The 20,383-nt window shown below is 40.3% G+C and overlaps 1 protein-coding gene and 1 non-coding gene across 3 annotated transcripts; both read left to right on the forward strand.

Moving 5' to 3' along the window:
• Window positions 1-560: 560 nt before the first annotated feature.
• Window positions 561-20,158, forward strand: spag17 (sperm associated antigen 17). 2 transcript variants are annotated; one of them, XM_085267187.1, is made up of 49 exons: window positions 561-800; window positions 1,236-1,376; window positions 1,860-1,919; window positions 2,051-2,179; window positions 2,552-2,678; window positions 2,782-2,997; window positions 3,125-3,279; window positions 3,470-3,613; window positions 4,180-4,249; window positions 4,367-4,485; window positions 4,647-4,847; window positions 6,333-6,437; window positions 6,573-6,723; window positions 6,827-7,021; window positions 7,143-7,180; window positions 7,280-7,396; window positions 7,670-7,824; window positions 7,996-8,108; window positions 8,200-8,270; window positions 8,564-8,824; window positions 8,958-9,072; window positions 9,377-9,517; window positions 9,646-9,756; window positions 10,756-10,913; window positions 11,042-11,144; window positions 11,481-11,629; window positions 11,780-11,894; window positions 12,031-12,185; window positions 12,411-12,573; window positions 12,729-13,189; window positions 13,323-13,508; window positions 13,723-13,862; window positions 14,250-14,380; window positions 14,604-14,737; window positions 14,832-15,020; window positions 15,143-15,256; window positions 15,417-15,468; window positions 15,593-15,701; window positions 15,797-15,847; window positions 16,134-16,227; window positions 16,324-16,435; window positions 16,607-16,646; window positions 16,762-16,826; window positions 17,140-17,267; window positions 17,729-17,889; window positions 18,093-18,153; window positions 18,362-18,509; window positions 19,813-19,945; window positions 20,026-20,158. In XM_085267187.1, exons 1-49 carry the CDS (start codon window positions 693-695, stop codon window positions 20,033-20,035), a joined length of 6,405 nt encoding a protein of 2,134 aa, XP_085123313.1. In that variant the 5' UTR covers window positions 561-692; the 3' UTR covers window positions 20,036-20,158. The 2 variants fall into 2 exon arrangements, with proteins under 2 accessions (XP_085123313.1, XP_085123314.1); XM_085267188.1 differs by having other exon boundaries at window positions 12,411-12,555.
• trnag-gcc (transfer RNA glycine (anticodon GCC)) lies at window positions 4,949-5,019 on the forward strand. Its single transcript has one exon. It is a non-coding gene; the product is annotated as a tRNA-Gly (tRNA).
• Window positions 20,159-20,383: the final 225 nt, after the last annotated feature.

A 20,383-nucleotide genomic window follows, 5' to 3' on the forward strand; every position in this document is an offset into this window, starting at 1 on the left:
TTTTAAAAAGTGTATGTGCCGTCATTATCTATTCTCAGTTGCTCTGGATCACTGTTTCTATCACAGAAATTAATCAGCTGTTTTCAGTGTTCACTGTCTGGGCACAGTGACAATAGGTTTGAATCTATTCAACTGGTAAATGGGAGCTCTTTTTTTGGTTAGGTTTACAAAGCCAAATGCTTTGAACTTAAGAACTGATTACCATGTACTACTATAGATATAACAATCACTGAAACTGTGTAAGCAACGACCTGGATTTGGTTTGTAAAGTTTTGATTCACGATGGGTTGTGACTCTGCTGTGAAAGCGCAGCTGCAGACAAAGTATAATACGGCCACCTAGTGGAGACAGCAAACGACAGCAACATTGGACTAAAAGGTTGTGTCTTTAAAAACGAAGCAGATTTTATTATATTCTAATTCTTGTTTTCGTACCTTTTTACTACTAAAGTCTAACACGACGAAACAGCGAATTTGTAAACAGGAAGGCGCGTTCCGTCAAGCTTTTGTTCTGAAAGTCTACGGGAAGTCCCACTCTGAAAACATTACTTGACACTCGTGCCCTTGCGGTTACCAGGGGCAACATGAGCACCAGATGACAACTCACAGTTAGTAATCTAAAGTTGATCTCTAACTCGAAAATTGCATTACTGTTTTCACTGCTCTGTGTTGTTGAATTACCACTAAGCGGAAATGCCACCAAAGGGAGCTAAAAAGGGCTCTGCTAAAAAGTCCAGTACTGATGGAGGCGCAGTAAACAAGAACTGGGAGACTGGTCTCATCAAAGCAGAGTTTGAAGAGGTTTGTCGTCTCACTGACCACTTTTTTTTTGGCTGAACTTAAATAGTTTGTTGGAAACATTTATATCCTCTTCACACTGAGTGAATCTCGCAGTTTTCTCATAAGGCGTTAGCCGAGTCTAAGGGCAGGTTAATGGGTGCGCGCGCGCGATTAGCCAGATCAGGCAGCTTCGATTTTTCAGACCGGAAGTTATAATTTCGACATCCCTAAATGTTATTAGTAAACGTTGTTATGCTTCTTAAAAGCTTTTTATTCTTTTTTTTCTTTAACGTAATTTTTTTTTCATTTGTCTTAGCATAAATTGCGCCATCACTGAGCCTAAAGCGAGCTGTCATATACTGCAAAGCAAATATGTATAAATATGATATGAAATAATGTAGCCTGTGACTGGGGTGTATTGCAGTGGTATATCGTAAAACGTATTGCCCTTCCCAGGATTCGTGGCAGGCATGTGTGTCTTTTGTGGTTGGGAGAGGTCCGCAGGAGGAGGAACTGATCCAGGCGCTGGCCTTGGCTGTACAGGAACCGCAACGCAAACTTTTCACCTTGCTAACTTGGGACGACACGCTTGCAAAGGTACTCTAACTTTGTTACTTCCTTTATATTAAAGGGACCTGTGGTGTTGATATAACACATTTTATATTTTATTGTTGACTCTACTAGACTTGCTTTACATCATTTACACTTAAAAATGAGCCTACTTTGTCTCAAATGATGCATGGCGGTGTTAGTGACTGCGTCATGATACTAACGCCTACCAGCAAGAAGGTCGTGGTTCGAATCCATCAGCAGGATGAGCCCTTTGGGTGGGTGTTTGAACCTACCTGGCTTTCTTTCTGGATGCTCAAGGTTTCTCCCACATTTCAAAGGGCATCCCTTTTAGGTGAGCATGTGGTAGTCGTCGTATTTGACTGGCTCCTATACAGAGTTGACTTGACAGTTGCGCTTAAAACTGGGATGGACCTTCCAGAGCTGTGTTTAATATTGCTTAATAGCTTATAGCTTAGTAATGTACCATTCATGATATATATTGTAAAGTAAAATCCTTCCTCTTTGCAGATCCATGAGCTGGGGAATCCCAAAGCAAAAAAACCCGACGATGCCCCCATGTTCTATCAGGTATGCTTTGGAAATTTTTACAGGAGTGACTTTGTGCACCATGCCAAAGAATAATGTTGTTTTTATGTGACGTGTTTCAGTGTAACAGTCATTGTTGTGTGTGTATTTACAAGTGTCTGTGTTTTGTGTAGGTTACAGAGCCAGCTAAACTGCTGCTCGATGCAGGAGAGGGGATTCCCTGTGACCTGATGGCAAAAATATTGAAGTTCCAGCTGCTACTTATCAAAGCCTGTTATCAGCAGAGGTCAGATGCTAACCAGGTAAATGACTTGTTATTTAAGTGATTCTTATTCCTTTATAATTAATTAAGGTGTTGACAGGGCGTGAAATTTCACTTTCAGTGTTATCTTACTAACACTACTAACATCTAGTTGTTTTTAAAAAAGATTTATTGTAACTCCAAATTCTTTGTATTTTTGTATTCATCATACCCCTGTAATATTACATTCTTCGTTTGTGTTTCACATGTCATGGGTACATGGCCTATACTTGGTTAATGGTCAAGTATTGTTTCATTCAAGACAGCTTTTGTACCACCAGTGATATAATTCTGAGTTGTAGGTACAAAAAAACCCACAAAACATTTGAGATGTTCCTCAGAGTCATATTTTTAAAACTGTTTTATGTTTAAGGCTGAGGAGGAAAAGACAACAGTCTCTGATAAAAAGGGAAAGGGTCCTCATACACCGGTGATACCACCCAAGGAGAAGAAGACCAAGCTGAAGCGCAGGGGTGATGTTGAGCCACCTACTTTCAAAGGTAAAAGCTGATGAAAAGCTAAAGTGGTAAAGATTAATATACTTGTTCAGGTTGTTTCGTGCTTTAAAATCTTGTGCGCACTGATTTTGTGTCTTGGTCATAGACGATGAGCCAGAGTGGGGTCCTCAGCACTATATTCTAATCCTGGGATTCTACCAGCCGCAACTGATAGCGGGACTTGATGCCATAGGTGTTCATGTGTCTAATGTCATCAAATTGTGTTTGGAGTTCTCCCAAAATATGGAGGAGCAGCAGGATCACCAAGACAGCTGTGAGGGAAATGAACACAGTCTCAGAGCTTCGCCGGTTTTTGATGCAGGTAAGGAGTAAACAGTAAATCTTCTGTTTGCTATCTTCAGTAAATAGTAGATTTATTGTCTGTTATAAGAGAAGTATAAGACATGTATGTTTACACTGCATCATCATTTTTTCTGCGTGTACAAAAGCTGTGCAGGAAAGGAAGTTGAATGAATTCTGGTCAGGTCTGAGATCAGTTTTGGACAGCGGGCCACCAGACTCCAGGCTCCATGATGTGGTTCAGCTCAGCTACACTGTTCCTCACTTCTTGCTTCCCTTTGACGCGCAGGACCCTGAAACTGTGGTGAGTAGATAAGTGTTTAACATATCTGGTCTCATTTTTGAGTTTATTAGAATATTGCACATTATTTTGTTTTTCTGTTATCCAGTTTGAATTATATATTACATATCTGCTTTGTTTTGTTTAAGCATCACATGACGTGACCTGCTTTTTACTTGAAATCCGTGTCTGTGTGTCTATGCTGTGTGTCCAGCTGGAGTTGGGAAGCCAAATCTTTGACGGTGTGGCCAGTCTTATCTATGACTGCCTAGACGTCAGAAGGCAGTATCAGCAATACCGGAACAATGTTAAATTCATCAGTGTGCCTGCTGTTGTGAAGCACTCAGAGCCTGTGGAGGTAAATATATGTAGATACAGTTAGACACCGGTAGTTTTCTTGAATGGATTTATTTTATAAAATAGGCTTGTAGCAGAGGATGGTTTCGATCCATCGACCTCTGGGTTATGGGCCCAGCACGCTTCCGCTGCGCCACTCTGCTTACGCTTGTGATGTGACTCAAACCCACAATCCCTGGCTTAAGAAGCCTATCCATTAGGCTTCATGCACTGGTTTTAACCCACTAGGTACAAACCAGTGTTCCCTAACCTGCACTTAACCCTCCGTTTTTGGCTTTATCAAAACAAAATACAAAAAAGATTGTCAATCACACTATCAAAATAAAAGTGTTGATATTCTGGTTGGTAAATGTGTGGGTTTTTTTCAAGAGTATATTGAGGAGGATAGATCTAGCCTGAAATGAATCCTCTCACAATCAGACAACATAGCTTTTTATCTAAAAACAACACTCCAGATATGACCCACAGCACTGGTCCTGAACCTCTACACTGACATCATTGTTTTTCTTTCTCTTTATTTGTTGATATTTGTCAGAATGGAGATGATTTTTCTGTTCCTTGTGCCAGGTTGTGTCAGCAGCTCCAACCCCACTCTCCAAGAAGAAGTCAGGTCAGGAGGAAGCCCCAGGAGACCAAGGTGAAATTTTGTTATTGTTAATGTTCATCTGGACTATTTTGGTATAGTCTTGTTTGGCATTTTGAATTAAAACCTCCTAATCCTTTCTCTTTTTAATGGTTTCTTCTTGGTGGACAGAGAACAGGCTCCTTCCTCTCTCTCTAGATGTGGACATGTGTTACTATAACAACCTGCTGGACCTGGTTGCTCCTGAGGCCTGCTCTGTGCCTTTGATCCTGCACTGTATGTTGGAACAGGTATGTGTGCATTTGGTTTTGTGAATGTGCAGTTTTGCTCTGTCTCTTACTGTGTGTGAAAGAAGCATTTCCAAATATGGTTGATGGGAAAATGTTGTGTGACTGATTAATGAATAGCTAAAATGAGGACATATTAGAATTTGTACAATTTGTGTCTCTAGGTGGTGATTTCTGCAGAGCAGTCCTTGTCTGCCCACCCCCATGTGGCTGAGGACTCCAAACCTCTCAGCAGCCCCTGGTTAGACCACCAGCTGGTCAGCTATATGCTCCAAAACTTCTTGCCACTAGTACAAAAAGAAGAGGAGAGACTCTATGTATTAAACAACCTCCTAAACACAGTACAGAATGAAGAGGATAAGAAGGTATAGGTACCACTGCATAACAATACACACCTAGATAAATCCAAAGAACACGTGCTGAGAAGACCACAAAAAATCGCTAAGCCTCCAGCCTAGTATGTGAAGCATTGGTGGTTCAGTGGTAGAATTCTCGCCTGCCACGCGGGAGGCCCGGGTTCGATTCCCGGCCAATGCAGCAGCTTTTTTTTTTTTTTTTTTTTTCCCTTCTTCTTTTAAACAGAAGGCGCCGACTCACAGGAAGATAAGGTCATATTTCTGTGGACAGGATTAGTGTCAGACACTTAAAGCTGAATAGCAAATCCCCACAAGCTCTTGTGTTATGATAATAGAGCACTTGCGGCAACATTCCCTAAGTAGGATGGGCTTGGTTGTGACGTATGGGGGATGGGTGGGGTAAAACACTCGGTTTCCTGAACATGTGACAGGAAAACCATGTCATCTATTTCATGCTGTTTATGCATGAAAACATTTTTTCATTTTTACAGAACAAAAGGTTTTGGTATTCAAAACAATTGTATTTTTAATGAACTCAAACTCACATTTAAGTCATAACTCAGTCACATGTATGCATTAATAGAAGAATCCAATTCCAAATCTAATTCATCAAAATGAATCAGATATGGATTCTTCAAGAAATACTCCAATATAATAATGCTTAACACGTCCTTATTAATCCTTATTGTAGAGATTAATCAGAGCTGTGTAATGCTGAAATAACACGTACAGCACTGAGTAACCATGCTACAAATACATACCAGTGGACCACCAGCAGATGGCGCTATATTCAATGTGTAACTTTAGCAGAAATATTGAGGTTTTCTGTATATATGTCTAATAAATACTAATACTAAGAAACCAGCCATGAGCTCAAAGGAAGAAAGATTTTGGAGGGTAGGACAGGATTCCTTTAAATATGACTTTGCTTCTAAGATTTTCCATAAGCTCCTTTTAAACATTCACTCTAATCATGAAAACAGCTTGAAGCTGCTACTTTATGAACATATGCATATGCATTAAGCTGGCTTTTTATTCCTGCATACAGGAAATTCACATTACAGCACCAGCATTGTTCCACAAACCCCACAGAAAGCACAAAAACACAGTTTACATTGCTTTAGTTGGGAGATTTTCACTGAGGCCTTAAAAATACTCCAAACACTTTGCATGTTTATGATAAGTGTTCCCTCACTCAGAATCACAACTCTAGGTCAGGTTAACAAGACTCTTATTTAATATATTTGACATTTTTGACATTTTAACAAATTCTTACTAGGATCTGTTGCTCATACCAGCAAAGAGAAATTTTATCTCCTGCTTAAGTGAAAAACTTGATCAGAAACTAACTGCAAATAATGTTGTTAACTTCTATCAGAAAAGGTTTATAAGCTCCAGTTTAACAATGAGTTCTGGGTTCTCAGGTACGCTTAGAGCACAGTGTACAATTTATTAATGTTTCTCAATTTTATTATCTTTGTTTATCTGTGCTAGAGGCTAGTGGCGAAATTTGGAGCAAGGGAAACTGACAGGAAGACTGAGCAACCTCTGGTTATCAGACACCATGATGAGCGGGCCCAGCGCTTGAGAGACATCAGTGTAAGTAATTTTATTGTATTTTAAAATCAAGTTTTTATGTTGTCTGTGTGTGATTTTTACATGATATTAAGAAAATGACTGCCTGGTTTAACAAGAACTGCTGTGTATTTGTGTACATGCACGTGACCCTCTTAGGTGGTTCAGGATTTCGATCCGACAGAGGTGGAGTTGTCCATGATGAGACTGTCTCCGGTGTGGGAGATGATCGAGTCAGTCACTCAGCAGAAAAACAGAAAATCTTGTTGGATGTCCATCAAACAACAGCTACAGCACTACTGCACAGATGGTCAGAACCTGTGCTTAAGGCCTCGGGTCAACTCACTGTACCTGCTTACAGTATATGTTGGTGAATCTTGTAATAAAGTTCTTGATTCATCGGCTTCCTACAGATGATGTGTCATGGCCGGAGGTGGAGCGTTTTTTTCATCAGAGCGTCTTGGAGGCTATGCCGCTGTCTGGGGTGGATCAGCAGGGTGTGTTACGTGGAATAGCAGACCCAGCACAGCAGCAGACATCAATAGTAATCCCCTGGGATGACCCGTTATCCTTTGCTAAACAGCAGCTTTATAACATGAGGAACAAAGGTCTGATGTTATATTAGTTAATTCACTTACTGTTATGTTATGACACTTGCTTACATGCAGTATGTTACATTTTACAACTCACTCATGAAACACCCTACATCACTGCTTTACTTTACTATAGATCCAACATTTCTTACTGACGAGCCTTCTAACAGAGAGGTATTATTCTTATATTTATCTCTTTATTTATTTATTTTTTAGCTTGCTTTAATTTAAAAAAAAAAGAAAACAGCAATGGATCCTGTATTTTTCCCCCAGGAGCAGAGTGGTAGAGTGTGTAGCCACCTGGACTTACCTGACATACAGAGCTGTAGGTTGAGATCTCTGTTTCACTGGCGCTATGCTGAGCACCACAATGCCACCGTCCTGCCTCAGGTGATATATCTGTTTTATCTTGTTAAATGTGTTAGGGGTGTCACATTAGACGTACTGTGGTTACTACACGTTAAGTCTCCTCTACTCTGAAGCTTTAAATGTAAAATGCAAGAGATGAAATGGGCTTAATGAGCAAACTAAACAAAGTTGAGGCTATACTCTGCAGCAGTATTATGTACATCCTGCAGAAAAGCAGAAAACAGCACCGTTCTTTATGTGTTTTTACAGTTTGAGGCATTTGCTTGGATATTTTGACTTCCTTCTTTTGTGTAGTTGCTCCAGTTAGCATCAGAGGAATACTGCTGCTTGGACACCTTCAGAGGAAGCCATAACAACATCCTATACGTTTTTTGCCACAATCCCATGAGTCCTCAACGCCAGTCCAGGGAGTTCTGGCATGTGGCTCTTCACACCGATGTCAAGTTCAGGTGTGAAATGATGCTTGTTACAAGAGGAATAGTAAGAAATCTTTTGCTGATTGCTTTCACGGATGTACATGTCTGTGTCATAGCAATGTGTTGGAACCGAGTACTCACTCCTGGATTCATTAAAGAGCGTAATCTGCAGCTCACTCTACATTGTCCTGTCTGTCTGTACAGGAGTTACTTTGAGCATGTGGCAGATACTGTTTCACAGTGGACGAGACAGGAGGAATCAAAGAGAGACACAACGCAAGACGGAAACGACACTCCAAAATCTGATTCTCCAAAAGGTATCGTACTATAGTGATCAATATGTGGCTCTACCGATTTAACCTTGCTTACCTCTGTATACATATAATATGTGATTTCTTCCTGGACTAGATGACAATACTGTTTGTTCTTCCAAGGAGGATGAGAGAATGGAAGTCTTCATCAGAAAAGGCTCCCTTAAAGTCAGTACAGGCTAACACACAAGTACACACACCTGAATCTGACATGGAGAATTTCATAGAGCAGTCTCATTTCTTATATCCCTCAGATGCTTTTTCACAGAGCAGTTAAGTAATAAATTCATGAGTTCAAATTCATGATCCAGTTCTAATAGTTCCAGTTTTCAGTATTTTATGTGTAAAGTACGTCTAGAGATAAAATAAGATTTCTCATTATCTCAGGCTAGAACACAGCCACATTAAACTACTTTAGAGTCACCAAAGTGTTACATGGTTACAGTATTATGGTGTTACAGGCCTGGAAGTTGGAGCAGGAGCGTCAGAAGGAAGAGGCGATACCCAAAAAGTCAAAGAAAGAGGATTTGCCGAAAGATAAGCAGCAGAAAAAGGAGGATAAGTCAACCGACAACAAGAAAAAGAAAACGTCATCTGATGACAAGAAGAGCAGGCCAGGGTCGGAAGGCAGCTCAGCCAACCCTCCCACAGAGTCAGCTATCACAACAGCGCCCCCTGTGGATGAAGTTGTAGAAGTACAGCATGCAGAGGAACCTTTCAATGTGAGCGCACACACCTAGAACCCATTACAGAACTAAACTCGTGTTTTGGTTAAGGTCTTGATAAGTGAAACAGCTTCTTTCAGGTTAAGTAATAAATGATTCCATGCATATGATGTGTGTGTCCAATGTTTAGGGTTTCACTGGCTACATCATGGATGGAAAATTGATCCATGTGTCAGGTTGTCTCCAGTACCTTTTCCCCTCCGATGGAGGACGTGTCACTGTGGAGACAGTCAGCTTTGTTCAAGGTACGGGATCTGTCTGTGTTCTTCATGAATCTAAGCAGACCTTCAACTACAAACTCACAAACAGCTTACTTAGACACTATAGAAAACTACAAACATGTGTTATATCTTAAGATAACATAAAAAGTTAAACCATTCGTACAGTTTTTCTCCCCCTCCCGCAGCTATATTTCCCTAAGAATGAAAAAAATGTTGAAGTATTTATGAGCTTAGTTCCATTATTAGACAAATGACACCATAAATCAATGAAAAACATAAATAAAGCAAAGGTCAAATATTCCTCAGTAACACATAGTTTTTCCTCCAGGTTCCAGCCAAATGAAAGTCGTTGTGAAGAAGGATGGACATCATTTCTACACACACATCAACCAATTTGTTGTTGATCCTGCAAAATGTCTCCCTCATAACCAAGACAATAAAAACATTGAACCGGAAAAGGACTGTAGAGGTAAAGATGCTACCTGTTGTATTTTTAGGTTACCTTTTTATACACCTGTGTAAATACCACAGTTATTGTGAATGATATGTGATTTATAGACTCATTTAGTGTGCGTGTGTGTTTGCGGTCTCTTTCAGGGGCAGAACCTGCGGAGATAAAAACAGTGAAGCAGGGCTCCTTCTCAGCTGTGCTTGACAATAGAATTCGTCTTTCATACAGTTTCTACGGTCCCACGGGAGAGCGCACAGGTATTACACTCAGACATACAGTACATATTTATAAAAGAAAGTCTTTTTTTATACTTAAAGTTGCAAACGGGTTAAATACAGTACTGAATAGTTAATAAACTCAGTGCATCTGACATTTATTAAGCCTGGAGCATCAAGTTTAAAAGGCCTTGACTGTACGGGTAGCGTAGTGTTTTTGTTTGGTCAGACCTGCACTTTAGTAACCCCTTTGCCCAGTTATCGATCCATCCTTGGCTCTTCTTCTTTTTCTTCTCTATTTGCATTTTATCTGCAAACTCAGTATTCTTTTTTAAGATTATGCAGATGGCATCCATTTCTACGCCCTAGTGAAAGACAATGAAAGAGGGCAGGATACATCAGGTGATGGAGATGCTTTTCAGTAGCTTCCACAAATGTCAGTCTATCTTCACTGTGGGTCAGGTTAAATCACTGTCCAGTAATGCTTCCTTCTGGACACATTTCAAAACTTTCAGTGCTTCCACACTCGCTCTGACATTGAGGAGGGTATATGTGCATTTATTTCATCCTGTCTGGACTTTGGAAAATGGATTGTAGAAAAGAACACAGACAGACAAATGAACAGAATTTTTAACACCTGCAATTAGTTCAAAACACTTTTTTTAAATTTCAAAACAGTATCTTGTGTTTAGGCCTCCTTATACTGGTTACAATTAAAGTTTTAAGATTGACTTTAATATTTTTAATCCCATTTAACTTTAAACGGGATAGGCTCCAGCTTCCTCACAAGCCTGAATCGGATGAGCAGAAGAAAGCACTTTGTTGCTTGGCTTGAATTGCTACAGCTTAGTGCCTTGCTGATGGTCTACATATTATATATTTCCTTTTTACTGCACTGATCTCACTTGTTGTGAGCAGTTTCTGTTTAATGTCCCATGTTGAGTTAGTTTGTCTCTGTTTGATTTATAGTCTTCTTTGTGATGTGAAAATCCCTTACGTGTTATTAAAGTACTTTTTAAAATAAAGTTATTATTATTATAGTAATTTCCCAGGAAACCAAAGGCAAAGTAGCAGAGACATCTATCGCAGACCCCATTCATCTATCTGCCTCCATCCACTGCTCCAAGGAAAAAGATGCAGCGTCAGTTCCCTCAAAGACACAAACCACATCCAGTCAGTTCAGACCTCCAGAGGCCCAGGTTAACACACATTTACATGTTTACAGAAAATAATGTAGATTAATGTAGACTATATGTACGTGTACACATAGGTTTTTAGCCATAAAATATGTTCTGTCATTAGACTAAATATGTAATGTATGTCTAAGGGTTGTGAAGGTCAACCAGCAGAGCAATCAAATTCGTTCAGCGGTCTCAGCCTCTCTATTCCTAATGGCCTCATGCTGCAATATCTGCGAGAAGATACACAAGGTCAGTAACGGATGTGTTTAGAATTTATAGTACCTATGCAGTCAATTTTGCAGACTCCCGTCCTTGGTGCAAGTAGGACCCTGTTCGTGCTCGTAGAGACTCATCTGTATATCTTCTGTGCTCAAATCCACCTGCTTACCCGCTTATGTGCCGAGACTAGTGCCACATTTTGGTGGCCTATCTACAAATAGCTTGAATTTAATGAATGTGTCTTTCATGAAGTTTTAGCACAACTTTCTGCATCTACTATAATCCCATTAACCATCTGCATATGCTAAAGAGTCATACTCAAATATATATGACATGATTTGTGTGTGTTTTTGTGTCCATGTAAAGAAAGAGGTATTATGGTGAGACAAAGCTTTCCTCTACATGGCAAAGGAAAGGCAAGACATCTTCAGGACACATCCCTCGCCAAGGAATTGTCCCGTATTATCACCAGCCAGGGAGCTGTGATCCGTTACATGAGAGATGGATCCACAGAGGTACACTCATTCATACTGAGGCACATATTGAAATAAATATACAACTGACTCCAGACAGGTAGTTCTTGAATAGCTGCACAAATTGTTACATGAAAACGGTGAAGAATCATGCCCGTTTTTTCTGGCTTCTCTTATTTTTTTGTACTGCAGGTGCTGTTTGCTGATGGCTCAGTCAGTTTCAGTCAGGATTCTGGTCCAGTGTGGGTCCCTGACTCTGAGGTTCAGGAGCAAAACTCTGATCAGGAATCTGAGGACAGCAAGAAAGGTTAGACTGGTGTACCACTGAATACAAAACAGCGCTTCTTCTGTCTCGTAATGAGTGTGACGGGGCGCTTGCTGGGAAGATAATTAATTTTCAGTGGTACAGTTATACTCTCTTTGCATGTCTTGTGTCTCTGCAGAACAGGGCTCAAAGGAGGGGACTAAGGATCACAGAGGGTGTTGGTTAACTACAACTCCATGTGGAGATCGCATCTGTACTGTTGGGACCACACACAAAAACATGCCAACCACGTCCCTTCTCACTTACAAGGCTACTGACCCCATCACCCATCAGGCAAGAAAGTACTATTTCTTCTAAATTATACAGGCTACCAACATTGCAATTAAGTCCATAATAAAAATGTGAGAGTTAAAAAATCCTCACGGTGCTTGGGGGCAGAAATTTCATTTCAGAGTACCTTGAAGTATATGATATATAGAGAGAAATGAGACTCATTCTGAAATCGTCTTATGCTTTTCATCGCTAACTTAGCTCGCTGACTCTGGTTTCTTGTGTTAGGTGATGCTGAACCGCGAGGATCTGGTGGTTTCTGTCCAGAACCCAGATGGGTCTGTAGTTGTAGAGCATGCAGATGGAACCAGGATTACCAGCCTCTTGCAAGAAAGGCCAATGAATGCAAATCCACACTGTTTGCTGCGCACTGGTGACCAGCAGGCACACAGTACATTGATCAAATCCATACTCAGCAGTAGATCTGCACTTACAGATGACTACACAAATATATGCAGTATACATGCTATCACCATTAAAATACATTATAATCTCTAAGCAGATTTTTATATCTGATTTATGTTCCTGTGACATTTACTTTTCCAGGACAGCAGCCAGGGAGTGTAACCCTTAAATCAGCCTCTCAAAGTGCAAGCGACTGCACTGAGTGTGTGGAAAGCATTGCTGGGGACATGGATGTCAAGGACACTTGTCTCAATGGAGACATCAGCAGGAACAGTGCAGGGAATGCATGTGACCGGGAGGGAGCTGTTCATGTGTGCACAAATCTGAATCAGTGCGGATGTATGTGTGAAGAAAAAGAAAGTACTGAAAGTAGTGTGCATATGAATAGTGAACATGGTGTGTTTGCCAAAGAGACTGCGACTCAGAATGTTGAGACTAAAGGGTGTGGGAAGGATGAATCAAGGATGTCTGCTAAAGAGCGGATGGTGTTGGTAGAGAAGGAGGGCTGCGCCACAGTAGTGATGTACCCAGAGCGTCAAACGGCTCATATCTTTTTAGCCGATGGAACGGTCGTCACTGGGAACAATCAAAGAGAATACGAGGTGCGTGATTTGCCAGCAGATGGCACCAAAACTTAAATAAAAACTTGGAACTATGACTTTAAGACATGGATAAGGCTGCACTTTGACACTTGTTTGCAGAACCGTTGATCCATATTTGTGCTTTGTACCCAAGGTGTTCCCATCCAGTGTAGGAGTCCTGTCCATCAGAAGCGATGGAACATGCGTGTACTCCTCAGACCCACTCGTAACTCCAAGTCCAAAGGGGTCTACTCCCACTGAACAGACAGGAATTTACACTATGAGTCATATGGGCAAAGTGGCCTGTGAAATTACAGACCCTGATGGGAACCATTTCCAGGTCAGTTTCTCTGATCACAAGATAGTGAGCCTATGTTGCTGTGCAGGTCTTTTTTTAAGGTGGTTAGCATAGGAGGAATGTGGGAATTTGGATCAATGAAATAGTTTGCTATATTCTTAAAGTCTCAAAGAAAGACCTATGATGGGAAAAAATATAGAAATTCATTAAGCTTGTATTATTTTTAGTTTCGGTAACATGCTGAACTTTGTTGCAGGTTATGGAGGATGGGCAGATATCTGTGCTAAACTTGAGACCTGCTACTAGCACGCTTAAACAAACGGAGGAAGAGCTAGAAAAGGAAGAGGACAGTGAAACGGATGGGCCTCGTGAAAAACCCAGAGAGCAGTGTCCCAGGTAGCTTGGCTGATTGTGTGTATGTTGTGTGTGTGTGTCACCATGGAAAAATGCAATTCTGGAGAAACTTAAGCAACCTAAAAATGCCCTTTTGACTATTATTTCTGTGTTTACATGAAACAGCCATTATGTAATAAAGTTGTAGTGACTACTGAGAACTTGTATGTCAAAATGTCAGCAACATCCACTCGTATTTCAATTGTTTTTAATTGTCCACAAGATCAAAGAAAAGACAATTCACAGGGCATTTAGTAAGAAAACTCTTATAAACTGTATTTGTTATGTTTTTTAACTCTCTAAAAGAAAGGTAGCAGAAATGAATGCCAAATAACTAAACTGATGTCCGGAATTGTTACTCACAGTCTGCAAACGTATTTTGTCTTCCAGGTTGTTTCTGGTGCATGGGGATGGCTCAGGCACTGAACTGCTGAGCTCTCAAACTGTAAAGGAGCTGCTCTGCCAGGCGTACTTGGACCCTACCATAGCACTGTTGAAGGAACAATTGGCAAACACACAAGGTTTAATGTCTCCTAAATCAAGAAACAACTGGACTGAATAAAATTGTTCTATGGTTTTTGTTAAAGAATGTCCCTCAAAAAACTTCCACATAGTGTATAATGACAGTTAACTGTCTCTAATGTTGAGTGTACTTTTGTCATTCTGTTACATCAGGAGATGGATAAAAGAAACTATTCAGTTAACCAGGAAGTAATGTGAGGTTTGTGGGTGTGTCTGTTCCAGATGAGTTTGGCATCACTATCCTAAAGCCCAGCCACCAGAGTGTGTGGTCTCAGTGGTTGCTTAACAAACAGAACCCTGAAATTACCCCTCCCAACCTCAGAAACCGCAGCTGGCATGACTTCCCCGCAGTAGAAGTATGTCTATACATGCTTACACATATCACACACACACACACAGAAACAGCACTTGAAATCCATTTTACTATTTTTGCGTTCCTCTCAAATCCAGAAGAAGAGTCCAGGTCCTCCATTTGGTACTGACGTAGTGTATAATTTGGGTCTGAGAATGAGGCCTGCAGGTTCTGCAGTACATCATCGGCCTGTCAGGAGCTGCCCTAAGGTCCTGGAGCTGAGAGAACTATACCAGCACCGACCATTCACCACACCACTCAAAAATACTATAGACTCACGATTAAAGGTAAAATTATTCTTTATCATTTGTCCCCAAAACTGGAGTTTGTGTTAAAACATTTGAGAAAGATATAAATCATCTCGTTAATGTGACTTCAGACATATCTAGAAATGTGGCTTTTACTGCAGGAATACATCGAGAGTTTGATGGAAAGAGAGCAACGGTCAGAAAAGATGAAAGTTAAAGACCCTCGCTCTGAGGAGGAGACTGCCCATGCCAGTGATCTCATCAATCTGATTTTGGTAAGCACACACACATACACATATTGAGTATAACAATGATAATGTTTATAGTTATAGGGAACATTGTGTGGCTCTTTCCCTCTACTACATACTGGCTTCTAAAAGTAAACCTTGTACTATAACATAAAGGACAAAAGCTGACTTATATTGCACTTTGTAGTCTTTTCCAGAGGAAGATGATGCCAGTCACACCATTGATAGGAGGATTTCAGGTTGGTAAGACAAATCTATAAACCAGTTCATTTGGTTTTTAGAGTTGACTTGTACCTGATTTAGTCCTGGTTTGGTGTCAGAATACTGAGGGGAAAGTACACCTTTTGTTGTATGTGTCCACAGAGGACGTAGCCAGTCTGTACAGCCAAGGAATCTGTAGCCCAGCTGAACAGTCAGATGTTTCTCAAGACTTTGCCACGGTACAAAGTGACAGCTTGGAGAAATTAAACCGGTACGTGTGCTAAAATAATCTCATCTTCACTAAGGTGAAAGTTCCAGGTTTTAATCTGTGTAAATATGCTTTTGAAATGCTCTTTTTCTTTCCAGTTGTACCAAAGACAAGGATACAACATGGACTGAAAAACTTACACAGTACAGGTAAAAACATTATTACTGATTGTGAGTAATAACCTTAATATAACAAAGCAGCCTTTGCATCTTAGCCTTTTTTAGGACTTGTATAGGACTTAATCTGGACATTTGTCAGTCACATTGGTTTGTAGTAATTGTAGAAATGACTTTTCGTCTCTCTTTTCCTGAGTGGGTTTTATGAACAGAACTAGAGCTACTGCAATACTTTCAGTACTACTAACAGAAAGATAAAAAGAAGTACTGCCACCGTTAAAGTTTGTACTATTTTTCTATTCTTGTGTGTGTATTTTAGGCAGGAGATGCGTGAAGAGAAGATCTACAGAGAGGCTATGAGGAAGAGGAGCGTTGTTCCCTTTTTCCACCCAGAAAATATTCCCCTGTACGAGGTACTATATTCGCTTAAGATCATCTTAAAGGATTCCCAGTCGATTTTTCTCTGTGCAGTGTATAAAAATACGAAGCACCGTTTCTGGTTTTCTCAGAGTCTGCTACAGCAACAAATACCTGACATGAGGAGTTTGTCAATGGCTCTCCCACCATTTCCCAAGTCGGACAGTACTGAGGGCTTCCTGAAAGATGCGCCACAGGAGGACAGTAAGTTATGATACCTTTGTGAGTATTTACTAGAGGTATAACTTGTTTTAAAGATGTTTTTTTGATTGGAATCTTCCCAAAAAAAACAAAACAACAGAATAAATGAGTCTTAATGGTGACTTCAGTGACATGAAGCTGTTTATTAAACTACATTTGTGTTTGGCACTGCAGCTCCAAGGCCTTTAAACCCAACACCGTCTCAGTCTGCAAGGTAATAATGAGCAAATTATGTTTTGAACTGTTTCTCCTGTTTAATTTTTCACTCTGTGATTTAGCCACTTACAAAACTGTCATCATCAGGGCTTAATCTGTGTTTTTTCTTTTAGTCATTCAGCAAGAAGTAGCAGGGTGCTAGAAAAGAGACCCACCAACCCCACACCTCAGTCTGCTGGTTTGTTTCTAACCTTCTCATGTTTTATATTACTATTAATTCCTGGAAACCTCACCAATAATGCATCAAATATTTTTTAGGACAGAAATGACGTAAAGCCACTGTGAACATACAGACATGGAGCAGTATGATCAGTCAGAAACTGCACTCTGTGAGGACAGAGGCAGAATTTTATTTACATTTATTTAGATCGTTGAATCTCTGCCAGGACTTGATGGCTCAGTACAAAGACAAATAATACTGTATATGATTTACACTTCTATGCAAACTTATGAATTATCCTGTGTGTGTCTGTGTGCGTGTACACGTCCAGGTGAAAGCAGTTGGAGGGATTCTTCTAGGAAATGCAAGTCACCACAGTTAGATGTGAGTGGAAAGCCCAGACAGACTACAGTCACCCTACCATCCTCTGTCCTCGGCTCTAAATCCTGCAGTGCACCGGTACAAAATCATTTTTGTTTTTTTGCCAAAAATGTGCTGGTCGAGTTTTTGTTTTGGGTGGTTCCCTAGTATTAAACTTGCTATTGGTTAATAGTATTACCACCTATGGGCTCAATGTTTATTAAGAGAAACTTTGAACTTACATTCCAATAGTTCATTTTTTGTTTGTTTGTTTGTGAAAAGTAAAATGGGACCTTTAGAGGATCTATACGTTTGTGCCATTATTATTTCATAACCTGAAGGATTTTTCTCCTCTCTTCATCATCAGTGGGGTGATTAAATCCCACTGATGATGGAGTGAGCCTTTTTATCGCTGATATCCTATCAAATTGGGAGTGTTAAAAAAAGATGTTCCTATAATACCATTTGTACACATACTTTACCCTATATTTTTATCACGGTAGTATCAAGCTGCCAGTTTTTCATTGTTAACTTTTCTTTGTCTATGTCCTCTGTTGAAGCTCCTGCAGGCGGAGGAGCAAGTGAGGAGGAAGTGCCAAACAGGTGCCATTGTGAAGGGCTTCCAGCTCATCCCATCGAGCGTAGACTTTGGCACGCTGAAGGAGGGCACCTCCTCCACCATTATTGTTGTGATGAAGAATGTTGGTTTTGACATATGCAGGTAAACCACCAGACAGATAGAGACAAGGGATTTTAGGTTTTTGGGGGTTATTTTTGTAGTCTTAGGTCTTGTTTCAATTGTCTTTTAGTACCTCAGAAAGAAATGAGGACTGTTAGGTGGAGGCAATTTATGGGTCACCTTCAAGTCCAAAGGGAAAACTCTGACCTAACTATTTGTGGTTTATTTCACTCTGTCGCTGCCAGGTTCCATGTGAAACAGCCTCCTCCTGCTACAGGCCTCCGGGTCATCTACAGCCCTGGCCCTGTAAGTTTTCATTTTGATGTTTAATATGAAATAAAAATTTAATGTAATATAATATTTATATTAATGTTCCAGCCACTGCATTTCTACTTTAATGCTATTGAATTAATTGTATAAATGTTCAAAACAGCTGACATTTTTTGTTTGTTAAAGGGTTAAATTCTACTTCCTTCAACGTCTCATAGGCATATGTGGTGTCTTGTTTTACTAGGTGGCCGCAGGTCTGCAGGTCGAACTGAAGGTTCAGCTGTTTGCAATGTGTGCTGTCCAAGCAGGGGAAGTAGAGCCAAAGAAGTTAATCTCCCAGGAAATTATCATTCCTACTGAGAAAGACATCCTCTGTCTGCCAGTCACTGCTAATATCCTTTGAGCACCTAAAGAAACACATTCAGTTTAGCTTTTAATTTTCTTACTAGAAAACAGGGTTTAAAAAAACAAAAACTTCTCTTCTGACTTCCGAAACAAGTGAGAGAAAAGTTGTGTATAAGAGATCTGCCCAGACTTAGTGAGTAACCAACACCAAAATGTCAAACATACACGTCTGAAACAGAATCAAACCCAAAATAACAAAAAGAAAAGGACTGTTGCAGCTTTCTTTTGCTACACAGTGAATGGTATTTTCAAGCAATGGCAATTTCATCTCTGAAATTGCTTTTATTCGCATCATTTTTACCTGTTATTGGTAAATGCTAGCAACAAATCCATCTGAGTTTAGCACAAAATGCAAAATGAAAATAGAGTAGACCTCAGCCAGCCTACATTCACTGGTTTCACAATCGACAATCACATGTGGTAATACTACGTTTTTGTTTTTTTGTTTTTTCTTTTGTTGTGGTGACATTACTATAAAAAATAAAAGTAATCCACTGGGTTTTAGCTCCACAGATGCCAGGAGTGCTTTAATTCTAGGAAATACATAAAATTGGTGGGCTGTGAGGCAGCTGCTCATTCTTTGAATCAGGATGTGCCAAACCCCACACTTAGGCAAGCGTAATGCGAGTGTGTTACATGGTGACATGGATAAGTGTTGGATAAGTGGTAGTTGTTTTGGTTAGTGTGAACAAACTGCTTCCAATTTTACAGTAGGTCTAAAGTCCATCACTGGCCATCAGGTCTCTCAATTCCCGTTGTTCTTCTTCCAGATCTTCCCCAAATTGCAGAGCCATGAGCTTCTCCAAGATCTTATCCATACTGTGTTCAAAAAACACAGTCTGAGTACTCACAGCCCTGCCCATCGAGTATCCGGCAGCAAACGTCTCCGCAGGACAATCAGGCTCTCCCAAGCCCAGGAGTTGTCAGTTTCATTAAGGGACCAGTTGATAAAATCCATAATTCTTCTTTAGGTTTTTAGAGAACAAGTCTGGGAGACTATCTTAGGGTTAAAGAATAAGCCAGACTATACAACTGACATGAGAAGCCAAGCAGGAAAGATAAGGGAGAGGGAGAGGGAGAAAGTGCGACCGCCTCCGTCAAGAGCCAAGAGAAGGATGAAGGATTTGTTGTTGCCTAGGTTATTATTCCAGCCTCAATTTTATGTTAAAAAAAGATTTTCTTGTGTAACTAAGATTCAAAGTTACTGCTGATATGAAATTTCATGAAGATGAATGAAGATTCATGGCGTGTGTGTTGAAAGAAGTGATGTTGGTCCTTAACTAACTTCACCTATCCTTCCTGAGGGATTATATGAAATTTGGCTTAAGGACCATAGCAGGGTCCATAAAAAGAACATCTCCAAGGTCTTCCAGGCTTCCAGCTGGGCAGGGAAGCGTCCTGATCAGTCCCGCAGTAAACGCAGGTTAGTGTCTTACACCATGAAATAACATCTTTAAGATTCAGACAGAGGATAAGTCACTGATAAAACCGTTTTGTTTTCAGGACATATTAAGGACTCCAGCTTCTCTCAGTCAGATTTCACACCTTTTAAGCCTTCATCACATTATAACCATCTCACGTTTGATTATTTCTGATAAATTGTGATGTTTGATGTGAAATAAAAATATTAACCTAAGTAATTGAGGCAATTGAATTCTTATGTGTGACCATGTCTGCTTGTAACACATTATGATAAATACCTGCGCTACCTAATGTAATTTGGCTCGTACTGTACGAGTTAGAGCCGTGCCTCCTGAGTGTGGGCGCGTGTCTAGCTCTACGGGGGAGACTCGCGCTGGTGCACGTGATCAGGTGAATAGATGGGGCGGGGTTGTTGGTATATGACGTCAATGGGGACCCA

This window comes from Mchenga conophoros, linkage group LG3 (assembly GCF_057382185.1).
Source record: "Mchenga conophoros isolate Kocher_MC1m ecotype Shallow Benthic linkage group LG3, M_conophoros_male_GT1.1, whole genome shotgun sequence".
Classification (NCBI taxonomy): Eukaryota; Metazoa; Chordata; class Actinopteri; order Cichliformes; family Cichlidae; genus Mchenga; species Mchenga conophoros.